The sequence below is a fragment of the Trachurus japonicus genome, chromosome 14, assembly GCF_045865225.1.
Source record: "Trachurus japonicus isolate A0001 chromosome 14, Traja_1.0".
Classification (NCBI taxonomy): Eukaryota; Metazoa; Chordata; class Actinopteri; order Carangiformes; family Carangidae; genus Trachurus; species Trachurus japonicus.
Genome location: NC_140920.1, coordinates 15913952 through 15934931, shown reverse-complemented (window position 1 = coordinate 15934931; position 20980 = coordinate 15913952). Strand labels below are relative to the sequence as shown.

General features: G+C 43.4%; 1 protein-coding gene across 4 annotated transcripts; it reads right to left on the bottom strand.

The window, feature by feature from the left end:
* Nucleotides 1-1651: 1651 nt before the first annotated feature.
* On the bottom strand, nt 1652-19333 carry cxxc5a (CXXC finger protein 5a). 4 transcript variants are annotated; one of them, XM_085798031.1, is made up of 5 exons: nt 19095-19333; nt 18914-18971; nt 11470-11565; nt 10559-11365; nt 1652-1833 (listed from the first exon to the last, which is right to left on the bottom strand). In XM_085798031.1, exons 4-5 carry the CDS (start codon nt 11345-11347, stop codon nt 1789-1791), a joined length of 834 nt encoding a protein of 277 aa, XP_085654157.1. In that variant the 5' UTR covers nt 11348-11365; nt 11470-11565; nt 18914-18971; nt 19095-19333; the 3' UTR covers nt 1652-1788. The 4 variants fall into 4 exon arrangements, with proteins under 4 accessions (XP_085654157.1, XP_085654155.1, XP_085654156.1 ...); XM_085798029.1 differs by having other exon boundaries at nt 10559-11565; XM_085798030.1 differs by having other exon boundaries at nt 10559-11565; nt 19120-19320.
* Between the last annotated feature and the right edge of the window lie 1647 nt (nt 19334-20980).

Below are 20980 nucleotides of genomic sequence, written 5' to 3'. Positions count from 1 at the left end.
ATGTTTAACTCACACAGCCTTAAACACACACTCTCTCTCCATCCAGGCTTCTTTATCATGAGCTTTATGGCTCTGACGACAAAACGTCCCATTAGTAATCCATGACTCTCAATGATTTCCTGCTAGTGTTTTCAGGCTGTAACATGTCATGGAGGAGGTGGATGTCACAGAGATCTTGGAGAAGAGCCCCCCCACAAAAAAAAAAAAAAGAGAAATATTAGGAGGACTTACAGGAGGTTTCATGCATTTTGAAGAAACACTGCAATCAAAATAGTTCTTATTCAGACATCTTTTAAATAATTTTGGTTACATTTTAGCAAAGCAAGGCTCCATCAGTCATTCCACTATATAGGAAGTTATTACATAGGCAGTGAGAGAAATATCTCAGTCAAACCAAGGACATCGCGATGATCTGCACCACCGCCTGATTTACTTTTAATGAGTTCTTCTCCTGTCAGAATTTCTTCTTTTTTTTATAGCATCCAATTATAAAAAGAAAAAGGAAACAGTTTCTCCAATTTTTTTGGAAAATTTATACGCAATATTTGTTTTTGCCAAACCAGCTGTTGAAAAACAAAACAAAAACAAAAAACAAAACAAAATAAAACATGCAAATAGACAAGTAGACAAACATCAGAACGGTAAATTTTGACACGAATACATGCATTCCTTTTTATTCACAAAACCAGTCCAATTTTCTAAACGAATACAAAGATTGGTTATTTTTAAAAGCTGTAGCTACCCAGCAACATAACAAAATCATGACAAAATATAACAAATAACCAAACAAATAATAAAAAAAAAATGTAATCTTGTCTCAGTGCGTTCAGTAGGGTTGACTCAGAGCAAGTGCTGTCTCTTAGTGCTATTGCCCTGAGCAGTATTGGCACATGCTCAGTAGGGCCACAGTAACATAAGGCTGCCAGTTTCACTAAAAGGAAAAGTTTGGAAATGCAGAGGAGGGCTGATTGAGGAGATTACAGTAGTGACGGCTCTGGCAAACAGCGTCTTCAACCCAGTGAAGAGTCTCTGGAGATCTGCCCAATAACACGACTCTTTCAGGTTCGTTTCAGTCTGAAATCAATGGCGTCACAATTTGAAACATTTTCTTTCTTCCTTGTTTTTTTTGTTTTGTTTTTTTTCCTCGCCTGCACCACTGATCTGTCTGAAAACCGCTGGGACGAAAGGAATCGTGGAAACCGATGAATGAAACAGACGAAGGGTTTAAGTAACATAATGGTGAAGAATTACAATAATGTTTGCCATTAGCCACTAGTTTTAAAATATAGCTGTAAATTTACATTCTCTACACAAGTACTGTATCTTTCCACACATGAACAACATTAACACCAAACACAGAAATTAGTTGATTGTCCACACTCAGTCCGTCATTTCTGTTTCTGGTAATGAACAGTTCCATGTTTAAGCAACAGAAAAAAAAAACTGCTGGAAAAAGGACAAAAGGTACCAAAATGGAAACATAGAAAAGGGAATGAAAGTTGCCATAGATGCTTTTCTTTACGCTTCATTTTTGGTTCAAGGAATAAGTAGGTGCATCCATTACCCGATTGATTTTTTTTTCTGCTTCATTTCTGTTTTTTGTTTTTTTGATGTTTTTTTTTTGTTTTTTTTTTAAAGTTGTTGTTGTTGGTTTTTTTTTTCCTGTAATTTTATTTGTTGCTTGTTTGTTTATTAGCCAGTGTCTGTTTTCCGGAGACAATCCAGGAGTTGGCATTGCACTTGATGGCAGAGCTTTGGGTAGGGAGTGGAGGAGGAGGAGGAGGAGTCCTACTGGAACCACCGGAACGCCGCTCCTGTAGGAAGCATCACCTTCTTGGAGAAACAGAAGACAAGGGGGGAGGGGGAGGAGGAGGAAGAGGAGGAGGAGGAGGAGGAGGAGAGGAGAGGAGAGGAGGAGAGGAGAGGAGGTTGGAGTTGTTAATGAAAACCAGCACATTTTTCAAAGCTCTCACAAACATAATCCCAAAAGTTACAATTTTCTTCACACCTTGACAGAGCAGCATACAGTAATCCTGCTGTGCTGCTCCTACGTCCTCTGCTGTTTCTTTAATTTGGGGTGGAAACTAACAATAATCATTGTTGATTAATCAATTGCTTTTTTTTTTTTGGGGTGAATTCACTATCAGAAGCCAAGGAGCTCAAAGAGTCAACAACAAAGAGCCAAAACCTGCAGATCTCCAATTTGTGACTGTGACACGACAGACAAAGGTGCAAAGAGCCACAACGGTGAATATTCGGTATTTTTATCTGATAAAAGACTTAAAGGAATTGATTAAAGAGCAAATCAACGCAGCACAAGCTCTTTATCCCTAGATGAGTAATATGTGTGAAATCTCTACGTCCTACATTGTCTGGTCCATCAGCTGCCCCCTCCCTCTCCCCCTCCCTCCCTCCCTCCCTCCACAGCTCCACCACCACCACAGGAACGGGTTTCAGTCCTGGCTTCACACAAAACCCGATATGCCACATTTATTATTTAACCACCACCACAGCGCTGCTCTCCCACACCATCATCAATGATGATGCCGTTTTCCGTCCCCCCCCCCCCAACCCACCCCAACCCATCCCAACCCACCCCAACCTACCCCTCCCCTCCCCTCCCGCGCTGTGGTTATCTGTGTGTGTGATTGCACTGAGCAGGAGTGGCACACATGCATGCTGCTGCAGGGCTCGGCAGCGGCCTGCCAGTCAGGAGATAGAGGAGCCACTCGGGTCCCCGGAGCTGCACGGCTGGCGTCCCTTTTGCAACTCGATTCTGCAGCACGGATTCTTCCGTTAGCCAGCTCTGCCTGGAGCGAGGCAGGAGGAGCTCGGCAAACATTTATGCACCCACACACACTCTCACACCGAACCAATATGTATTCAAGTACAGTCACACACCTCCACACACAGTGGCACATTAACCGACACTCACAATACACCCCCGAAATCACACCAAACAGTGAGACTGTTAAACTAAAATTCTCATACACGATGGATTCAGATTCACTCCCCCCCCCCCAACAGCAGAAGGTTTAATAAGGAATCATGCACGCTGGGAGTGCAAACACAAAAACACACTCACACACACCTTTCTTATTGAAAAGAAAAGATGTACTGCATGTGTCATACATCTCTGACAGTCGTGTAGTCGTATCGGCGTTACAGCAGAGATAAAACGCTGCCCCCCAAAATTTTGATGGAAAATATTATTTGTAACCTGAACATACTGAGATTTAGCATTTAGTGTGTTTCGTTGTGTGGCTCTCTTGCACAGCTGCACTGAAATTATGAGTTTCTCAACAAAGTAAACTCAGAGGCAAATGGCCCATTAGTCCAGAGAAGTTTGTTCAAAAACAATACCAGCCCTAATTACTTTTTAGGCTCACTTAAACCATTCCTCTACCCTTGAATCAGCAGTACAATGTTCTTTTGAATGCTATTGTTCATATCTGGACATGAAACTGAGTGACAGCAGGGTTCGCGCTCCCCAGGTTTCATTTACTTTGATTTTGAAAGTTAACTCCTGCTGACAAAAATGAAACATTTTTGCTCGGGTAAAAAGACTTCAAACAAGGTAATTACTCCGGTGATCTCAGCCAAATTTAGCCCACACTGTGCTTTATTTGTTAAATTGACTCAATCAGGAATAATCTGACAGCAGAGACACTGAATAACACAGTGCTGTTTCGCTGCCTACATGCGTGAGTGCCAGTTCACATCAGCTTCTCAACTTCCTATCCGTTTCTCAAAGAAGTAGTAAATGTAGTTTGATGGAGGAAAAGTTTAGATTGAATGCGTTTATGGTGCTGCTCGTATTTTTTTTTCATGTCTCACTTAATCTGTCTGTGGCTTTCATGGAGATGGCGCAGGATGTACCACATGTTTTGGAGATTCTCTCTTTTTGGCTGAAATGAATATTAACACGAACCACAGCCCTGGAGGTTAACGGCAGCATATTGCCACATTATTTCATGGTCTGTGTGTTAAGTATAGTTAGCCCCTCATCCATCTCCGTGATGACCTTTCTGCAGCACAACTCAGCTGTTCAGAAGACAGTCAGAGGACAGCAACATCTGGCGCTGCCACAGATGTCAGAAGAGGCCGGACTGACCGTGACGTAATGCGTGGGGAGGAAAATCAAGGCGTCCCTTGGTTGAACTGTAAAAGCAGTTTTTTCCTCATTATCAAACATGTGCAATCAATGGAAAAAATGGCAGCCGCTCAGGAATAGAAAAAAAAAAAAAAAACCTTCGTTCACCAACACTGATTGCACAGGTTCAAACAGATTGGATCTGTGGGTGTGAAGTGGCCAATCACTATAATCGATGGATGTTTTCTCAAACGAGGAAAGCGCATTTGTCTTAGCGACGGCGCCGACAGTTTGAGTGTCTCGACCTGCAAAAGTAGAAAACAGAAAAAAGCGGCTTTACCACTTCTTCTGTGACTTACATCCACCTTCATTCATATAACAGCCTTTTCACAGCACAGCGCATGTTGTTAGGTGTTAACCGATGCACATTCCCGCTTGCCAGTTTAAGCCATCGCGAATTCAGTTTTTGCCCCAGGGCACCAATGAGCAGCCTGGTTTATTGTTTTCATGGCTTTTATCATCCACAGTTGTGAGGATTCCCTTACGGACACCCACAGGAAAAAAAACAACAACAACAAAAAACTGAAAACACAAACCGACACAATAAACGCAAAGCATCTCCACATCCCCTGTATTGTATGTGGGCTGTAAAACTGTCTCCTGTGTGCAAAGAAGCAGAGAAAAATCCTTTAAAATGAGCAAATGAAAACACCAGTGACCTCTAGTTGGCATAAACACTCCGTTTCTGTCTGAAGAGGTGAAGCGTTTTCCTGAGCCTGCTCTCTCCTCCTGTGTCAGGTATGACTGATATGTAAATACATTCATATTCTAACGTGCACCGGGGCAAAAACACTGGACCCATTAGTCCTGAGTTAGTTAATTAAAACATGACAGCGGTGTAAACACATCTCCAACTAACAAATATGATCCTATGAATCCTGTGATTATTATTTTTTTATGGATTAATCAATCAATCACTTGAGTCATAGTGGAGAGAATAGTGGAGTCATATTCATAATTTCTTCTGGGCCACAGTGATGGGATGTCTCCTGTTACTCCACTTACTGTAACTACTGTATGTGGTGAAGACAGTTTGGCGTTTTCGCTCATGAAAAATGACTGAAACGATTAGCCGATCATCTAAACATTTGCAGATTGATTTTCCTGTTCCAGCTCTGGTTGTAAATACGCCAGAGACGATGCTGGAAATGAAGGATGGATCCTACAGATAAGGCTCCAAATCTTTCACACCATCCCTCAATACTCTTTGAGTTGGGCTAATTTGGTTAAAGATTTGGAAATCCAGCTTTTTGGATAATGATTTTCTTTCTCAATAGCATTTAAATGTTGAAAATGTTTACATTTTCTCACTGAGATACAGTTTTTTCCCCACTTGAGAATGACAGAACCTGTGCACACTAGGTCGACGACAGCCTGTTTTGGTTTTGTAAATAACCTGACTGTGTCTTTCAGAGTAAAAACTATTCCTGATCCAGATAGCGGTGCACAGCACGACACCCTGGCTACCTCACTGCTCCCTCTCTCCCTCTCTCTCTCTCTCCTCGTCTTCCTCAGCCTCCTCTGTCCACTCCAACTTGTCCCTCTGTCTGCCCAGCAACTTGCCCACACATCCATGTGTCTCAGTGTCAGTCTGCATGCCTGTCAGTTTGCATGAGTCTCCTCTGTCCTGACTGTCTGGTGTACGGTGTCTGGGAGGCAGGAGAGACCATGAGGGAATACACAGCTCCCATATCAATGTATGATACTGGCAAAGTGGCCCCTGAGTGAGTTCAGGTATTAGCCCAGCCTGACGACAAACACGTAACCTGTGAATTTCATTACAAAATATATTATTCTATAAGTAGACAAAGGTACAAAGGCTCATCCCCCTGTCTTGTAATATTTTCAAATACAGCCCACACACATACACGGTACACCCTGAATGTAATACAGTGACATATAAGTAAAAACAAGGTACACTACAACTTCCTAATCCTGACTCTCCTTCTGTCGCTCTGTGTTGAACAGCGTTGCTGAGACTGACACCACTGGAGGGTATTCAGACACAGGCAAAGAGGAACTGCCTTCCCACTTATTTCTCTCAAATGTAGCATTCCCAGAATAAATCCAGACATCTTCAGCCAGTGAGCTATGAGGTGGCAAAGGCCTCAGCATGCTAACTCCCCCTCACTTGCCAATTTTACGCTCCTCTTTGAGCTGCCATGAGCTTTCAATGGAAACCGTCAACACCCTTAAAATAAGCACACTGCTGCTGGACTGCACTTGTGTACCAACCCGTATACGCTCACAGGCTTCTACAAACACACAAGCGTAACCCCGCGATGCAAACGCAGTAAGAAAAAAAAAAGAAAAGCAAAGCCAATATATTTCTTCCAGTCTTTCTTTCTTTTTTTTTGTGCTCACATGCGCGCGCACACGTAGACGGGCCAGAAAGCAGTCACAACCATCTGACAAACTGACCGCAAGACACATGTTAAATAAGACGTCATGCCCCTTTAGAGGCTGCACACTGAGTGCAACAGCCATAGCAGACGGGGATGTGCCGCCCTGCCTTTGATTGAAGGGGAATGTGACACTCAGGGGCTGTTTGAGCCACAGCTGAGGCTCACTGCAGTTCACTGTGGACTCAGAAAGCCAGGAGGATCTTCTCTGCTGGCACAGGTGCTGCCCAAGTCACCCTGAATATGCATTAAAGGAGCTGATGGGAAGCAAGGATTTCGTTTTTGCAGAACCCCTTGTTTTAAAGGCAATAAAAACCATACGCTGTAATTGACAATCTTACATCATCTACTCAATATTGACATTTGGGATTTACTGCTGACTCTCCACTCAACCACTTTCCCTCCTGACGCAGCACATCATCCATGAATCTCGTCCTCTGACATTTAAACTCACACTGATGACATCACGCCGGCTGACGGCGCGGCGCGGCCTGTATCCTCTGATCTAATCACCTGCCACCTGCACCTGAACGAGAGCTGTTGACTTAATAACAAAGCCATCGGAGACAACTGCTAGACTGCTAATAGAAAATGTATGAGTGCATGAGGACAAATAAAGTAAACAGGGAAAATTGAAAACGTTGTACAACTGTCAGAGCTCTGTTCAGGGAGAAAAATGATGATACTGTGCTGCTGGGGGAACAGGTTGCAGACTGAATGAGAATAGTGGTCTTCTCTTAAGGCCCAGTTGTCACTTGTGCTGCAGCACGAACACGATGAGCTGCGTAAAGTCATAAACTTTCAAATCAACTCGTTGTCCGAAACATACCGTAAGGAGCGCGTGTAAGACCATTCCGTTTCTAAAGGCAACTTCAGAGGAATATTACGAGGATTATTTTGTCACAAAGCTTTCATTTCTCGCAGCAGGTTGTCAGGTGACTGAGGTTAAGGTTTGGGTTCATCATGTGCAGGAGTTACACACTATAGTTTGAATGTTTCTTGCCTTTCCCTTCCGCTGCCTCGTGACCTTCACTACATCTGTGGCTCTGTAGAAACCTTCAGACCTCCGTGAAGGCGCCACATCTTTGTTGGTTTAATGTCACATTTCATCCATTGAATGGCTTCAATACACCTGCTGTTCTGGCAACTGATCTCTAACCACTAATATCGCCACTGCCTTTATTTTATTTAATGCAGGGACCGACTTCTTTGTAACAATCTCGGTTTTTGTGCAGTGAAAAAGAATAAAACTTTGTACCTTTATATTGATGTCTGGTGGCCTGGTCGAGGTGTTTTGGTCTGTAAACTGTTTTTCCACAATGTTTGCTTTGACAGCTTCACTGATGCTGTGTAGACACCACCAGGACTCGTGTGGTAGAGGAGTGCAGCGCCGCACACTACAGCTGCAACCTTTTAGACACACTTATATTATCCTTTAAAAATACTCATTACCCTAATATTGTTATACTAAACTGTAAATGTGAAAATTAGTTGTAAGCAGAGATTTGCCTTCTCATTTTTGCTCTGAAAAAGAGGAAATTGCTTGACAGACACATTAAATAAATTAGTGAGTTGTAGAGCTTCTCAAATGTCAGGAGTAAAAATTGTGTGCAAGGTAATTACAGCCCATACAATTACTAAAGTCAATAATCAGACTGCTATTATACTTGGTACTTGGAGGCTTGGCAGGTTTATGGTACCCTGGAGTTTCTTTCATCAGCAGACTGTGACGTTACAAGCAACATGATGACCTATATCAACATTCATGAATATTCAAGCCCCCTTGGGTTTGGCATCTATGGTGTGAACGTCTGGTATTAGGCTAACTAGCTATGCCAACATCAGTTGCGAATCATAAATTAAAATTAAATTCCTTTTTGTTGCAGACATCGAGTCGTACCACCTACATTGCAAAGCTGACACATCTCCCCACTTTGGTGAATCATCAGCAGAGACAAATGAAGCCTCTCATCAATTTGCTGCTGAACACAACACTGGAAAACAACATGCCGATATCCAGACACATCGGTCTGATCCTAAACGCGCCAGAAAGCCTGGCGGATTCACACGTGGTGATCCTTGAACGTCACACTATTAAAAGGGCCACGCCACAATTCTGTTAATGTTGTAGCTAATTCACTGCACAACAGCTACAGTAGGGCATGCTTTTCATTGCTGCTCACCATTTGGGCTGTGGCAAACAATAGTTTCCAAATTGATTGATCTACTTATTATTTCTAGCTTCTGAAATATTAATACAATTGTCACAAATGTCCATCAAATTTTCACTGAGACAAATAAGACAAAGAAAAGCAGGAAACCTCCTCAGTTAAGATTCTGAAATCAGATACTATTTGGCGCTGGTTTATAATTTCTGCTTGAAAAAAAAGAAAAAAAGAATCGCCAAAGCACTTCATTGATTATCAAAACAGATGTCAATTATTTTTCTTCCAATTGGCCAATCAATCACTGGACTAAATGTTTCTACTCCAGGATAATAACTGCTGCCAAGAGCAAAATACAAGTCCTGTATATTCTGTTACTGTCGAGCGTTGGTGAACACACAGACTTTTCACACTAGACTGTGGCTCAGTCACTGCTCAATAAAAACCAGACATGATCTTCAGTTTGCTGGATTATCTCACTTAAGCACATTATAAATCTCTGCAAGCTGTGAATTGTTTTCATCACTTTGTTTGTCCAATAACAAAACTGTCCCTTTAAGGAGCATTCCAGTGTGGATGGCCCTCGTCAGCACATGGAGATTGAACAACCAACCTTTCAGCCTACAAACAAGAGTCCAAGCTGTCACCCTCAATCAGCATCAGAAAGAGAAAGAAGTAAAGCCATTAGCAGTTTGAAGCACCGATCCCGTTTGGTGTCAATTAGACCAGGGACCTCTCCATTGGTTCATGTTCACGCTGCGTTACGTATCTATCAATTTATTATGTAATGTCAAAGTGACACTATTATCCATCGATCCCAAAAGTTTATTTCCTTTGAGATGGAACATCTGCTGAAATTGATTTCATGATTGGTCGTTCCGTCGCCGCGGTCGGGGGTTAGTTAGGCCACCGAGTGTGATGGAGGTAACACACAGGAAGTTAGGAGGGACATTTAGATGAGCAGGAGTGTCACCGGAGAGAAGGACAGCGAAAGGCAGTGAAAGGCGAAGGGGTGGGGGCGCGGAGGGGAGGGGGGGTGCATGTGCCGCACTGACACCTGGTGCTCCAGATGACAGCTCTGCAGCCAGATGGGCCTTGTTACATGCACAAACATACACAAACATACCCACGCATGCACACTTGCGCTCAAACATACTGTACACATATTCTCAATTACTGCCACCCTGTATCCAAACACAGTTGAACATTTCTGTACAATCAGCATATGCACAAGTCGGCACAAAGGAGGATGTGCAAAAAAGGCTCTGCTGCCGGGGAAACTACTGTGTGTGAAAAACACAAACCATGTGGCGTTTTGGGCAGAGATCTTTCTCTTTAGATTGAAAGGTGTGAGAAGGGTGATGGTGGGGTTATGGCGAACAGATTAAGGAGACCCCATGGTGCATGCTTACCCTGCACATATCCACTGAACTCCGCACCACCTGTCATTTCCCTGCTTGTGGAGCCCTCACCCTATAAACAAGCCCCCCCGTACTACTTCCCTTAAAGGGGAATGACATTCAGGTATGAAGCAAAGGTTTTCGGATGTGAAGCAGAAACTCGTCTGTGAGGTTTGCAGAGCTCTCTGGTAATTTGAAAACAATTCTCCAGTTCCTCATTGTGGATTGACTCTAAACTTTAGATCCCATGGTGATAAACTTGTGGCACATTTGTTTGTTTTTTCGCCCCTAGGTGTCTGGTTCGTTTTTTTTGTAAATGAATTGAAGCTTTGTAGTGACTCTTTGGCTCAAAACCCCTTTCAGCTCATTTTAGGAGACCCCTGAAGAACGGCTCACAAAAGCAAAAGACACATCATAAACACCATCCTCTTCTCTTACCTCCAGAGCAGCAGAGGGCTTTTTCTTCAGTTCCTCACATTTGCGAAACTTGCAGATCTGGTGGCCTGTTTTGCGATTCCGGCAGCTGCTGCATTGCTCGCAGTTAATCCGCCGTCGGCAAGGTGGGCACATGCCGCAACGTTTTCGCTTCTTTTTACCGGAGTTGATAGCAGAGGCCAGCTCACTCTGCGCTGGGTACTCGGCCAGGCTGGCCATGTGTAGTGCACTGTCTGCCAGAAACACTCCAGCCGGCGTCATGATGAAAAGCCCCGGGTTGAAGGGGAAGCCACCCCCTACTCCATATGGGAAGTCAACAGGACCACCTACGGCGTCCGTGACAGACGTACCCTCCAAGTCGCTAGCCCCCGAGCTTCCATCTCCGCCGCCAACTCCCACTCCCATGCCCCCAGGCAGGAGCATGTGCTCCATACCGGCCCGCTTTAACAGTGCTGCTGCCTGGGCAAAGTGCAGCAGGCCATTCTGTCCCTCCAGAACCTGTTCTAGGGTTCGGTCCAACTTGGCTGCCGTCAGTGCGGAGACAGTGGGCTGGGGCTGCGGGGGCGGCTGAGGCTTGGCCGAGCGGCTCTTACTCTCACTATTGTCCGTGTGTCCATTGGTGGTGGCAGAGGAGACTGCTGTATACTGGGAGAGGGTACGGGAGTTCTTAAGGCTCTTGCTGAGGGGCTCGCTGATGATGCCGCTGCGGTTCCTGCGCTCTGTAACAGGAGAGTCCTGCTTGCAGCTGCTCCGGTCCTCTGTCCGGCCCCCCTCCGACAGCCCGGTAGACATGGTCCAGAGCGTACGTGCCTGGGTTGGGGGTGAGGGTGGAAAGGGGGCAGGGGTGAGCGAGGAGGGGGAGCAAAGACCTTTTCTCGGTCCGTTCTGTGCCCCCGGTGAGAGTGGCGCCTCACCTCAATGGACCAATCAACCGGCTGACAACAGACAGGCCCCGGAGCCTTCTGCCCGCTCTAAAGCTCAGCCCTCATCCACGCTCTTCCATGGGCCGTCTGGAAACGTTACACAAGAGAGAGAAGAGACGTGTGTAAATTACTCATTAGCGATCGCTGCAGCAAAAACAGTGAAACACTCAAGAGAAACATTTTCCATTTTTTGTTGGGGTTTGGGTCAGTGCAGGAAGAGCTAAATAGACAGTTAACATGCATGTTATGAGAGTGTTGTGTTGAACTTAGCAAACACTTTGTTGTTGATGTGGAGTCGTGTCTCTGCCCACCTGATGAATGTAAGTCCATAATTCACTCAGTTTTAGCTCTGTGTTTGGTCTCCACCAAAGGTTTTTGTTCACCAGCTATTTTCTAACAACTAACAGCAGAGTTTTTAGAGTTTTTGGTGACTGACAGTGCAGTTACCACAAACAATGTAAACTGTTAGCCAAATATAAACACATCCATATCATATCCATGTGACAATTCTCCATAGATACAGTATATCACCACAAGTGACACCTCTCACATTTGTCTTCAGACAATGTGAGAGGCGTCAAATGCAAACAGTCGAATTAGACACTGAGATGAAAATTAATTTTCAGTGATTCCCAGTTAGTGACGCTCAGACTTAATGAAATTAGTCTTTCAAAATTAATTCTTTGACTGGGGTCACCCAGTGTTTTCATTTATAGCCCCAAAACCAATGATCAAGATATGCTGATAGCAAATTATAATTCAACCTCAGAAAATCAAAAGTTTTAATTGCCTCTCTGCTTCGTCTTTTAACACATCAATCTACAAATCAGACTTCACAGACTCCTGACCGGTGAATCAACACCTTCTCCCCTGGTGTTTCTCTGATTGCTTAGCAAAGAAAAGGAATTATGCGTATGAAAAAAATCTAATTAATTAAGTTGTATTGAGGACAGAAATCGCTTTGGTAAACTACATGAATCACAAACTATCAAGTATTGTAACTAAAAGGCCCTTTAACGTTTGATATTAGTTTTATATTCTTAACTAAAAGACTCTGTTAGGACCACTGTCATTGTCACTTTAAGCTAAAACACACACACATACTGTACACACACACAACATTACATAAACAAACAGTTGTCATTGTGGTTGTCATTACAGAAAAGTCCCTGAAGCTGTGCTGTGTCATTCAACAACACTGAACCATGTGATCACTACTACCTGTGTTGAAATGATGGCCAGGTGAACTTCTGTATTTGACCTATTGAACTCCTGAATCATCAATACATGATATCAATAATAATGTCTCTATAGATAACCTGTAGAGCCTGCTTAAAAGGCTGCTATGAATGTTTCACTGTACATATAAACTCCATTCATATACACTTAATATATGTAGCACATCAATTACATGGTCATTGATCCAAGTGTATAAGCTCGTGATACAGAATGTGTATTAGTCCCTAACCATCTGGAAAGCTGCTGAAAATCTCTCCAAAAGCCCATAACAGCACTGAGGAAGTTCATTTTCTTTGATTAACTTTTGATTTCTTTTGGTTGCTGCCATTTGACTGTGTCAATCAATTATTTCCCACCTAATTAGTTTTAAAGACCAAACCTCTAGCACAATATATTTTGGAGGAATGGTGGATTAAATGGTGCGGTGAGGCTTCTGAAGAGGGTTCACTGGGCCAGTAGTGGCAGACTCCCCACTGAAAAGAGATGCATGTATCCACAGGCTTTGAGCGTAAGATTCCCTGTGACTGCTCATCTATGAAAGACAAAACTATGTTGCTGTTCTCCTGACCTGTCCGTGTTCACAAACAAGCATACCACCTCCCACAGAAAAGCTGAGGAAATGGCCGGGCCAGTCCTTATAAGGGAAACAAAGGGAAAGGGAGGGGAAGAGGATGGAGCGGGGGGGTGGGGGGTGTCTGTGCAGTGTGTGGAAATTGGAAGGCCAGAATTAGTGGGAGGTAAAGCTTCAAAGGCAAGAGCACAGCCCCCACATTCTCACCAGCTCAGGGGGATGTGGCGCCAGTGAACCAGAGCCAGCTCCGCAGCCCCTCAGCCCCATAGTTTCAGTTTCTCCCACTACAGCACTGACCAGGGTCCAGTTTCCCAAAAGCATCTCAACACTTACTGCATCTCTGCTCGGCTGTAGCTGAATGTGTAACAGCACTGCAAACCGACCGAGGGATACAGGAGGATTTGTGTGCTTTTATGTAATATAAGACATGGACAATGTATTTAGCGGTTTCTGTTATGAACACGTTAATGTTGCTAAAGGAGCTTTTTCCCCCAGTCGGATCCTAATTGAACTCTATGGAAACTGTGCGTTTACAAAAGTAAATCTGAGTAGCTACTTGTACAACAGCACTTTTTTCTGATTAATCGTGGCCTGGGAGAATATCCAGCTCTGATCCAACTGCTTCATCAATGATCTAAATACAGTAAATGTGCTAAAAGACTTGAGTATTCCACATAATTAATGAACTGGCACATTATCAATAGCTAGAATAAATGAGTTCTCAAGTCTGCTACAAAGCGGAGAAGTTGGCAATCACGGCTCATGAACACTTTCAAAAATATCACTGATCAGCTGTAACATAATAATTCAGCCAGGACACCATTGTCCCATCAGCCAACAGCTGACCTCGCTGATGACACCGCTGGGTTTTAAATAAAAAAAGGCAGGTCTTTCAGAATAAAATGACGAGAATCTCAACTGCTGTGCTTTCATTACTGACAGAACGGATGTGACATGATGCTTTTCACAGATATGCTTTTTATCAATCCCAGCAACACCTACTGTATGATGGCAACGTAGTGATACACACTCTGCTTTTGTTTCAGCTGCAAAATATGAAGTCAATATGACAAATGACTATTTATATCTATTATCACTGACTGAAGTCACTTTGAGATAAAAGGCTTCAGTAATTGGAGGATTTTTCGAACTAACCTACACTTTGTTTATAGAAAAATTAAGAGACAGATACTGAGGACAGCTGTTCTCATTTGATTTGCAATAGAGAAACGACTGTTTTAGTATTTCCAACATTGTTTCCTGACAGACACTGAGAAGAGAGGAGACCGTTACGAAGACTAGTTGGGAAGGAAGACCACGTATATCCAGATTTGTGTTTTACATCAGTGATTCACTGATGTTGTTCGTCTCCAGCGGCTAGGAGCTGAGCTGTCTAACATTTGTTTGGCTTTTTTCTCTGATAACTTAAGATCCAGACATCCGATGACTAAAACCCTTCATCCGGTTAAAATACATAGCTGAAAACGACCAGGGTGTAAAAAAAAAAAAGTGTATCTTAAAAATGGAGAAAAAGTGAATTTTGAATTCTTCTGGCAGACAACCACAACACTGACACATGTGTTGAGGGGGCATGACGCCATTGACAGGCAACCAAATGAAACAGTTAACCATGATTAATTTCTCTAGGCTTGAGGAATTGCTGGAAACATTTGGGATAATATAAGTACAGAACTGAAAAATCTCTAACAGAGGTGTGATTGTTTTTAAACACTTACATTAGGAAAAGTTACAGCATATTCCAGCTTTAATGCTGTGGTTCACATCAAAACCTCAGATTCCTCTGGGTGGCCTGTAATTAGTTGTCACATATTACAAGACATTTCTTACACCTCAAGCTGCCTGAAAATAAAAAGGTGCAAATAACGGGGTCTTTTTTTTCTTTCCTCTTTTTAATGTATCTGCACAAACCTGCTGCAGAGGATTAGGAGCCAGAGCCAAAGATCTGGGTAAAGATGGCCACAGTGATCAATATGGTCCAACAACTACGTGTGTGAAGCCTTTTTCAGATCAACCAATGAGCTCAGCTGGAGGTTGCTGAGCGCGGGTGTGGCCTGAGAGGCCTGGGGTGAACAAAATAATTGGTGGCCAAAACTGTAGAGGGACTGTGAATGTGTTATGACTTTCTGAACTGTTTCTTTAATGGCTGAGTCTGGCTCAAACTGAATCTGTTTGTTGTTTCTACACTTAAAGGAGAGTAAATCTGAGTGGAGGAGAATTGCTTCAGTTTTAATGATCAATAAATTATTTGGTACAACTGCCAGAATATTGACTAGCCTGAAAAACACAAAGCTTTTAATGTGATTATAAATGTTGCTGTTGGTTGAGTGAAGACACTCACAGACAGAAAGTCTTTGAATTTATTGGACTAATGTTTTGATGAATCAGCTGATATCAGCTCAGTAACTTTGTGGACACTTTGTCAACAAAACCTCATCTGAACTCAGACAGATGTGAATAACAAATTACTACAACTTAGTGTGTGAAGTTTGATAAATCCACAGTTAACAGCCACTAGGTGTGAACCCAGAGTCACTTTTAAGCATGTATCCCACATTTTATGCAAACAGCCTCACAAAAATCAGTGTCACACTGTCATTTGAGTGTGAAATGTAGCATTTGGATAAAAAGAAGTGTCCAGATATCTCTGCTCTACAGACTACTGTATTGATCCATTGAGAAAAATTCTGTTTTTGCTGTCGGTCTATTTGCTACTTGTCCATGCTGTCAGAAAATTATTGAGAACATGCTTGTGTAGATTGATTAACTCTAATAATTTGCATGAAAAATTCAGCTCAGTATCAATTACCTGAGACAAACTCTCAAAGGCAAAGTTTTGCATTTTGAGAAATGTGTTTATTTGCTTTCTTGCCGAGATGTAGATGTGAATAAAGATACGACTCCTCTGTCTTTATGCTTAATGTGGAGCTACAGCCAGGGGCTGGTTAGCTTAGCTGAACACAAAGGGGTGGAAACAGGGCGAAATAACTAACATGGGTCTGTCAAAAAGTAACAAGATCCACCCACCAACATCTCTGAGGCTCAATAACGAACATGTTTGTTTAATATGTACAAAAAAACACAACAATTCACCATTTAACAAGGGTCAAGTGCCAAACTATTTCTTGAGGACCAGCTGCCAGGCAACTGGCAGAGACTCAGGAAGTAGGTGGTGCCGGCCAAGACATAGTCTGGTATATAACTGTTGGTAAAATGCATTTGTCTTTTTATGGTCAGTGCTGCTGTATGTGGTGTGTATACCTGGAGGGAAGCTGGTCATAAGACGTAAACAGAGTGTCAAAACACTGTAAAACCATTCACAACCACAGATAAATATGTCAGATGTTCAGTATGTGAATCATTGACAAAACCTGGTGCAGGCTATACAAACGATGCAGACGTCTTCATTTAGTGTGGAACGTTTACAGAAACTTAAGCTTAAATCATTGGTGAATGAGTTTGGATCACAGCACTGTAAAGGACGAGGAGCTCCAGACAGCAGCAGAGCTACTGGGTGAGCGTTGATGGCGTTATCATACTTGTATGAGCATGAACAGCTCATTTAACACTCACGTGCAGCTCTCAGTGTATAATTGTTCCTAACTCTAACAGATACCTTGAACACACATCTTCATAAAGCGATGCCTGATTTCATAGCAGCTGTTCTACCAGGAAGCACGAGGCAGATGCACCACGCCAGTCTACAATACAATGACCAGTGACTGATGGATGAACGGTTGGATGGTTCAGCCCGTTGCCTAGTTTGATCAATAGGTGATGGAGGGAAAGGGGAAAGCATTCAGGGTCAGTGGGTGTTTAAATGTCCCACAGCGAAAAAACCAAACAAAACCCTGAATTATTTACATTTTTAATTGAATGAGCTAATTATTGTGGCATTAATGAAAACCATCGCTCAAGTCTGACTTGATAATTGAGCAAATTTCAAGGCGTGAAAAGTGACACCTTGAGCTGTCAGCTGCATGCATCCATGTGAATCACGAGCGCAACTCTTGAATAAGTTTCCCTCGCTGACGTCACTGCACGCGCAGGTGCCAGGTAATCGCTGCCATCTCTTTAGAGGCGGCGAGAGAGAGAGAGAGAGAGAGAGAGAGAGAGAGAGAGAAAAAAAAGAAATATAGTCTAATTTCCTGCAGGGTTATGAGACGGTTTGGTCAGGGACCAACTCCGGAGCAGCTGACGACACCTTTGCAGAGGCGGGAAAGACTTCACGCGTTAAGTTCAGGGCCACGCGCACGATGCAAATGCACTAAGTCCTCTCTCTCTCTCTCAGTGTGTGCAGACGCGCCTCCGTCTGTCTGCGGACCCGTTCGCTTGTCTACGGTGAGCAACACATCTTCTCTATTCCTCCCACCTCCTGTCGACTGGCGCGCGCACGCGGACAGGCAGGCAGGCAGGCAGGCAGGCAGGCGAGCACGCGCGCACACACTCAGCACAGCACAAAACGCAGAGGAAGTTAAAAAAGCGTGGTGACAAATAATTAGACTCCAGGCTTCATCCACTGTCCAGAACCCGCTGCGTCTTATTCTCCCTAATTAGAGTGTGTACACAGAAAAAGTTAGGGGAGGAAAACAGGCAACGTCGTGTGCACATTGTGACTTCAAATTATTCCCAAACATATGGACACACTTGGAGCAGTGATACCGGTGGCGGATTGCAGAAAGGAGGAGGAGGAGGAGGAGGAGGAGGAGGGCTGGCTGTAAATCTCCGGGTAGCTCGGTGAAAGCTACCTGTGAACTTTCTAATGATGCCCGCAGACAAATAGAGAGAGGGAGGGAGGGAGGGAGAGAGAGATAGGTGGAGGGAAATAAGACGAATATGACATTTGGAATATAAAAATAAATAAACACCAAAAGCCTAAGAATACTTCACGTCTGTGATAGTATCCCTTTAGCAGATTTCAGGATGGCAGCGGATTAAATAAAAGTTTCAATTATAGACTGTAACAGGGTGACGATCAGAGACAGTCTGTTGTCAAATGTGAGCATGATCCGACTCTAATGCGCGTTGATCTTTCCTTTCTTTTCCCCCTCATTAACCGGCAGCGTCAAGTTTAACATTACCAACAGCTGATTCACAATAAAGCACCGGAGCTTCTGCCTCAGCGTTGAGCCCGATCAGTATCAGCGCTGCTGGCGGCGACTTATTAAATAAAAGAGAAATTAAGATTTGTTCTTGAAAAACTGCTGTACAGCGCGTAAAATATCTCCCTCATCCCGGCACAGCGCTCCAGTGCGATCACCGCCTTTATAACGCAAAGGTTTTAATATTTTATTTTATTTTTTAAATTCTTATTTCGAGTAGATCCAAATAGCTGTCTTTTGTCTGGACTCAGTGATCTATGAGCACGGTCGCCTTTCTGCGGTACCAGCACAGCCTATGGTCTGCAGATACACAGAGGAGCCCCTGTCCACCCTGCTATAACTTGATCCTATAAGAAGATGACATGCCAACTTTCAGCAGACTTCAACAAAGTATGACCCCCCCTCCACCACCACCACCACCACCACATCCAACCCCTCCGCCCCCCCCTCCTTCTTCCATGTATCTGCATATTTGCAAACACGGGCCCATTTTATTCGCACCTACCAAAGCAGATCCGAGTAGAGGGGAGGGCTTCCACAGTCCGAGCGGTCCGTCTCTCAGCCTGCCGTGCAGAATGGTGACAAAAAAAAAGAAAGGGCAGAAAAAAGAGCTTATTCTCCGAGAACACAATCCCACAGAGTGGCTGTCTGTTAATGACAAATGTGAAAAGAAAAAAAATATTCACCGTCAGTTATTTCAGAAAAGCGTACTTTCTCAGAGGCTGAACGCGTGGGTTCCCCCAGCTTTCTCGGTCCTTGCAATCCCACCTCTACATCCCCGCTTGCAGAGAGGAACATGCAAACACATTTCATAGATTTTTGGAGCTTCGCGGAAAAACCGAACTGGACTTTTCTGCGGCGCGCGCGCGCTTCAGCTCGGGCCCATAATAAACCCGCGAGAGGCCGCGGGGCTGAGTGTGGTTTCAGGACAGCAGGGGGGAGAGAGAGAGGGAGAGAGGGAGGGAGAGAGAGAGAGAGAGACACGGACGCCTTCAAAATAAAACTGACTGAACTCTGCCTGCACGAGCTGTCCTTAATAATGACGCAGCTCTGATGATGATAATTACAGCGCAATTACAGTCATCTGCAATAATATAATTACAACAACAACAATTCTGTGCATAATTCAAACTTATTCTGTTGGGGCATGTTATCTATCTATCTATCTATCTATCTATCTATCTATCTATCTATCTATCTATCTATCTATCTATCTATCTATCTATCTATCTATCTATCTATCTATGACAAGGTACATGAAATGAAAATATCTGTTGCATTATTATTGTTATTTTATTCTATTTGAATATGAGAAATGGAGCACTGTAACATCACAATTATAATACTATTCTGACTCTGATTAGATGCCATGTGCACAAAAACAGCAACATAACATTGTGTTACATGTATTTTTAGTGTCTGGGCACTGATTTTTTTGGAGGTTAGGTTACAGGCTTTAGATTTACCTATACATATAAGTAGGGAATAAATATAATATTTTGCTTGCTTTAAGGAGTGGCTTCTTTGTCCGGGGGGGATGCAGGGATCAGAGGTTATCCGCCGTGCCGTGCTGACAGAGATCAGCCCTGCTCCTCCTCCTCCTCCTCTCCCTCAGCCCCAGAGTCCACTCCACCTCTTCGGGCTGCCCTGTCTGCTGGCAGGCGGCCAAGCCAAGTGTGTGGAAATGACACCGCCAGGGCGGCAGAGATTTTCCTTCATTTCTCTCCTTCCCGATCGCAGACTGGCTGACATTGGCTAGAAAGTGGAGCAGCTCGTCAGGGACAATCAATGCGAATCGATCGAGCTGTGCGGTTGAGGCTCCAGAGCTGGAAAATATCGCGGCAGCTGAAGAGAGAGAGAGAGACAGAGAGACAGAGAGGGAGAGAGAGAGGAGGGGGTGTTCTACTAACTCTGCCAGTTGCCAAACAACCTCCCTGCAAACAAATATGCTCTGGCTCTCATAAACATGACACTTACTTAGTAAATACTAAAGTCAAAAAGCCACCAAACGCGTAATTACGCAGGTTGTGCTCCAAACGCATACATAGTAAATGCAAAGATATGCACCCAAAGTAGTCATTTCATCTTTTATTAAGTGTGAAACTGTTAAGATTAGTGTCATTATTAATTTCTTCAAATCTTAAATATCTTACTTTTGTACTTAACTTGCCTCTGAGTTTTTGCACTGAACTAGAAACTTCTCACCAAGTTGAGAAAACCAGGTTGTAATATTTTATGATGCTTTAAAGACCCCATGTGGTACAACACTCACCACCCAGATTAATGATTTTGCTTCAGGTTAATATACATTGTGATTTATATTTATTGGGAGCAAATCCATCATAAAACATATCAAGTAAACATAATCAATTGTGTCCTCAAACATAAGAAATGTGTTGAGATGACATCTGTTTTCAATACCAATTAATGATGTTCTTCTGTCTTCACTCCATCAGTCAGTATAAAAGAGTGAGTGTCATTTATTACAGTGATGGGTGTCTCATTAAGGATCGTACCTCCCTGGTGACACAGTTGTTTAAAAATTCAAATGAATCCTCCCCAGACAGTAAAG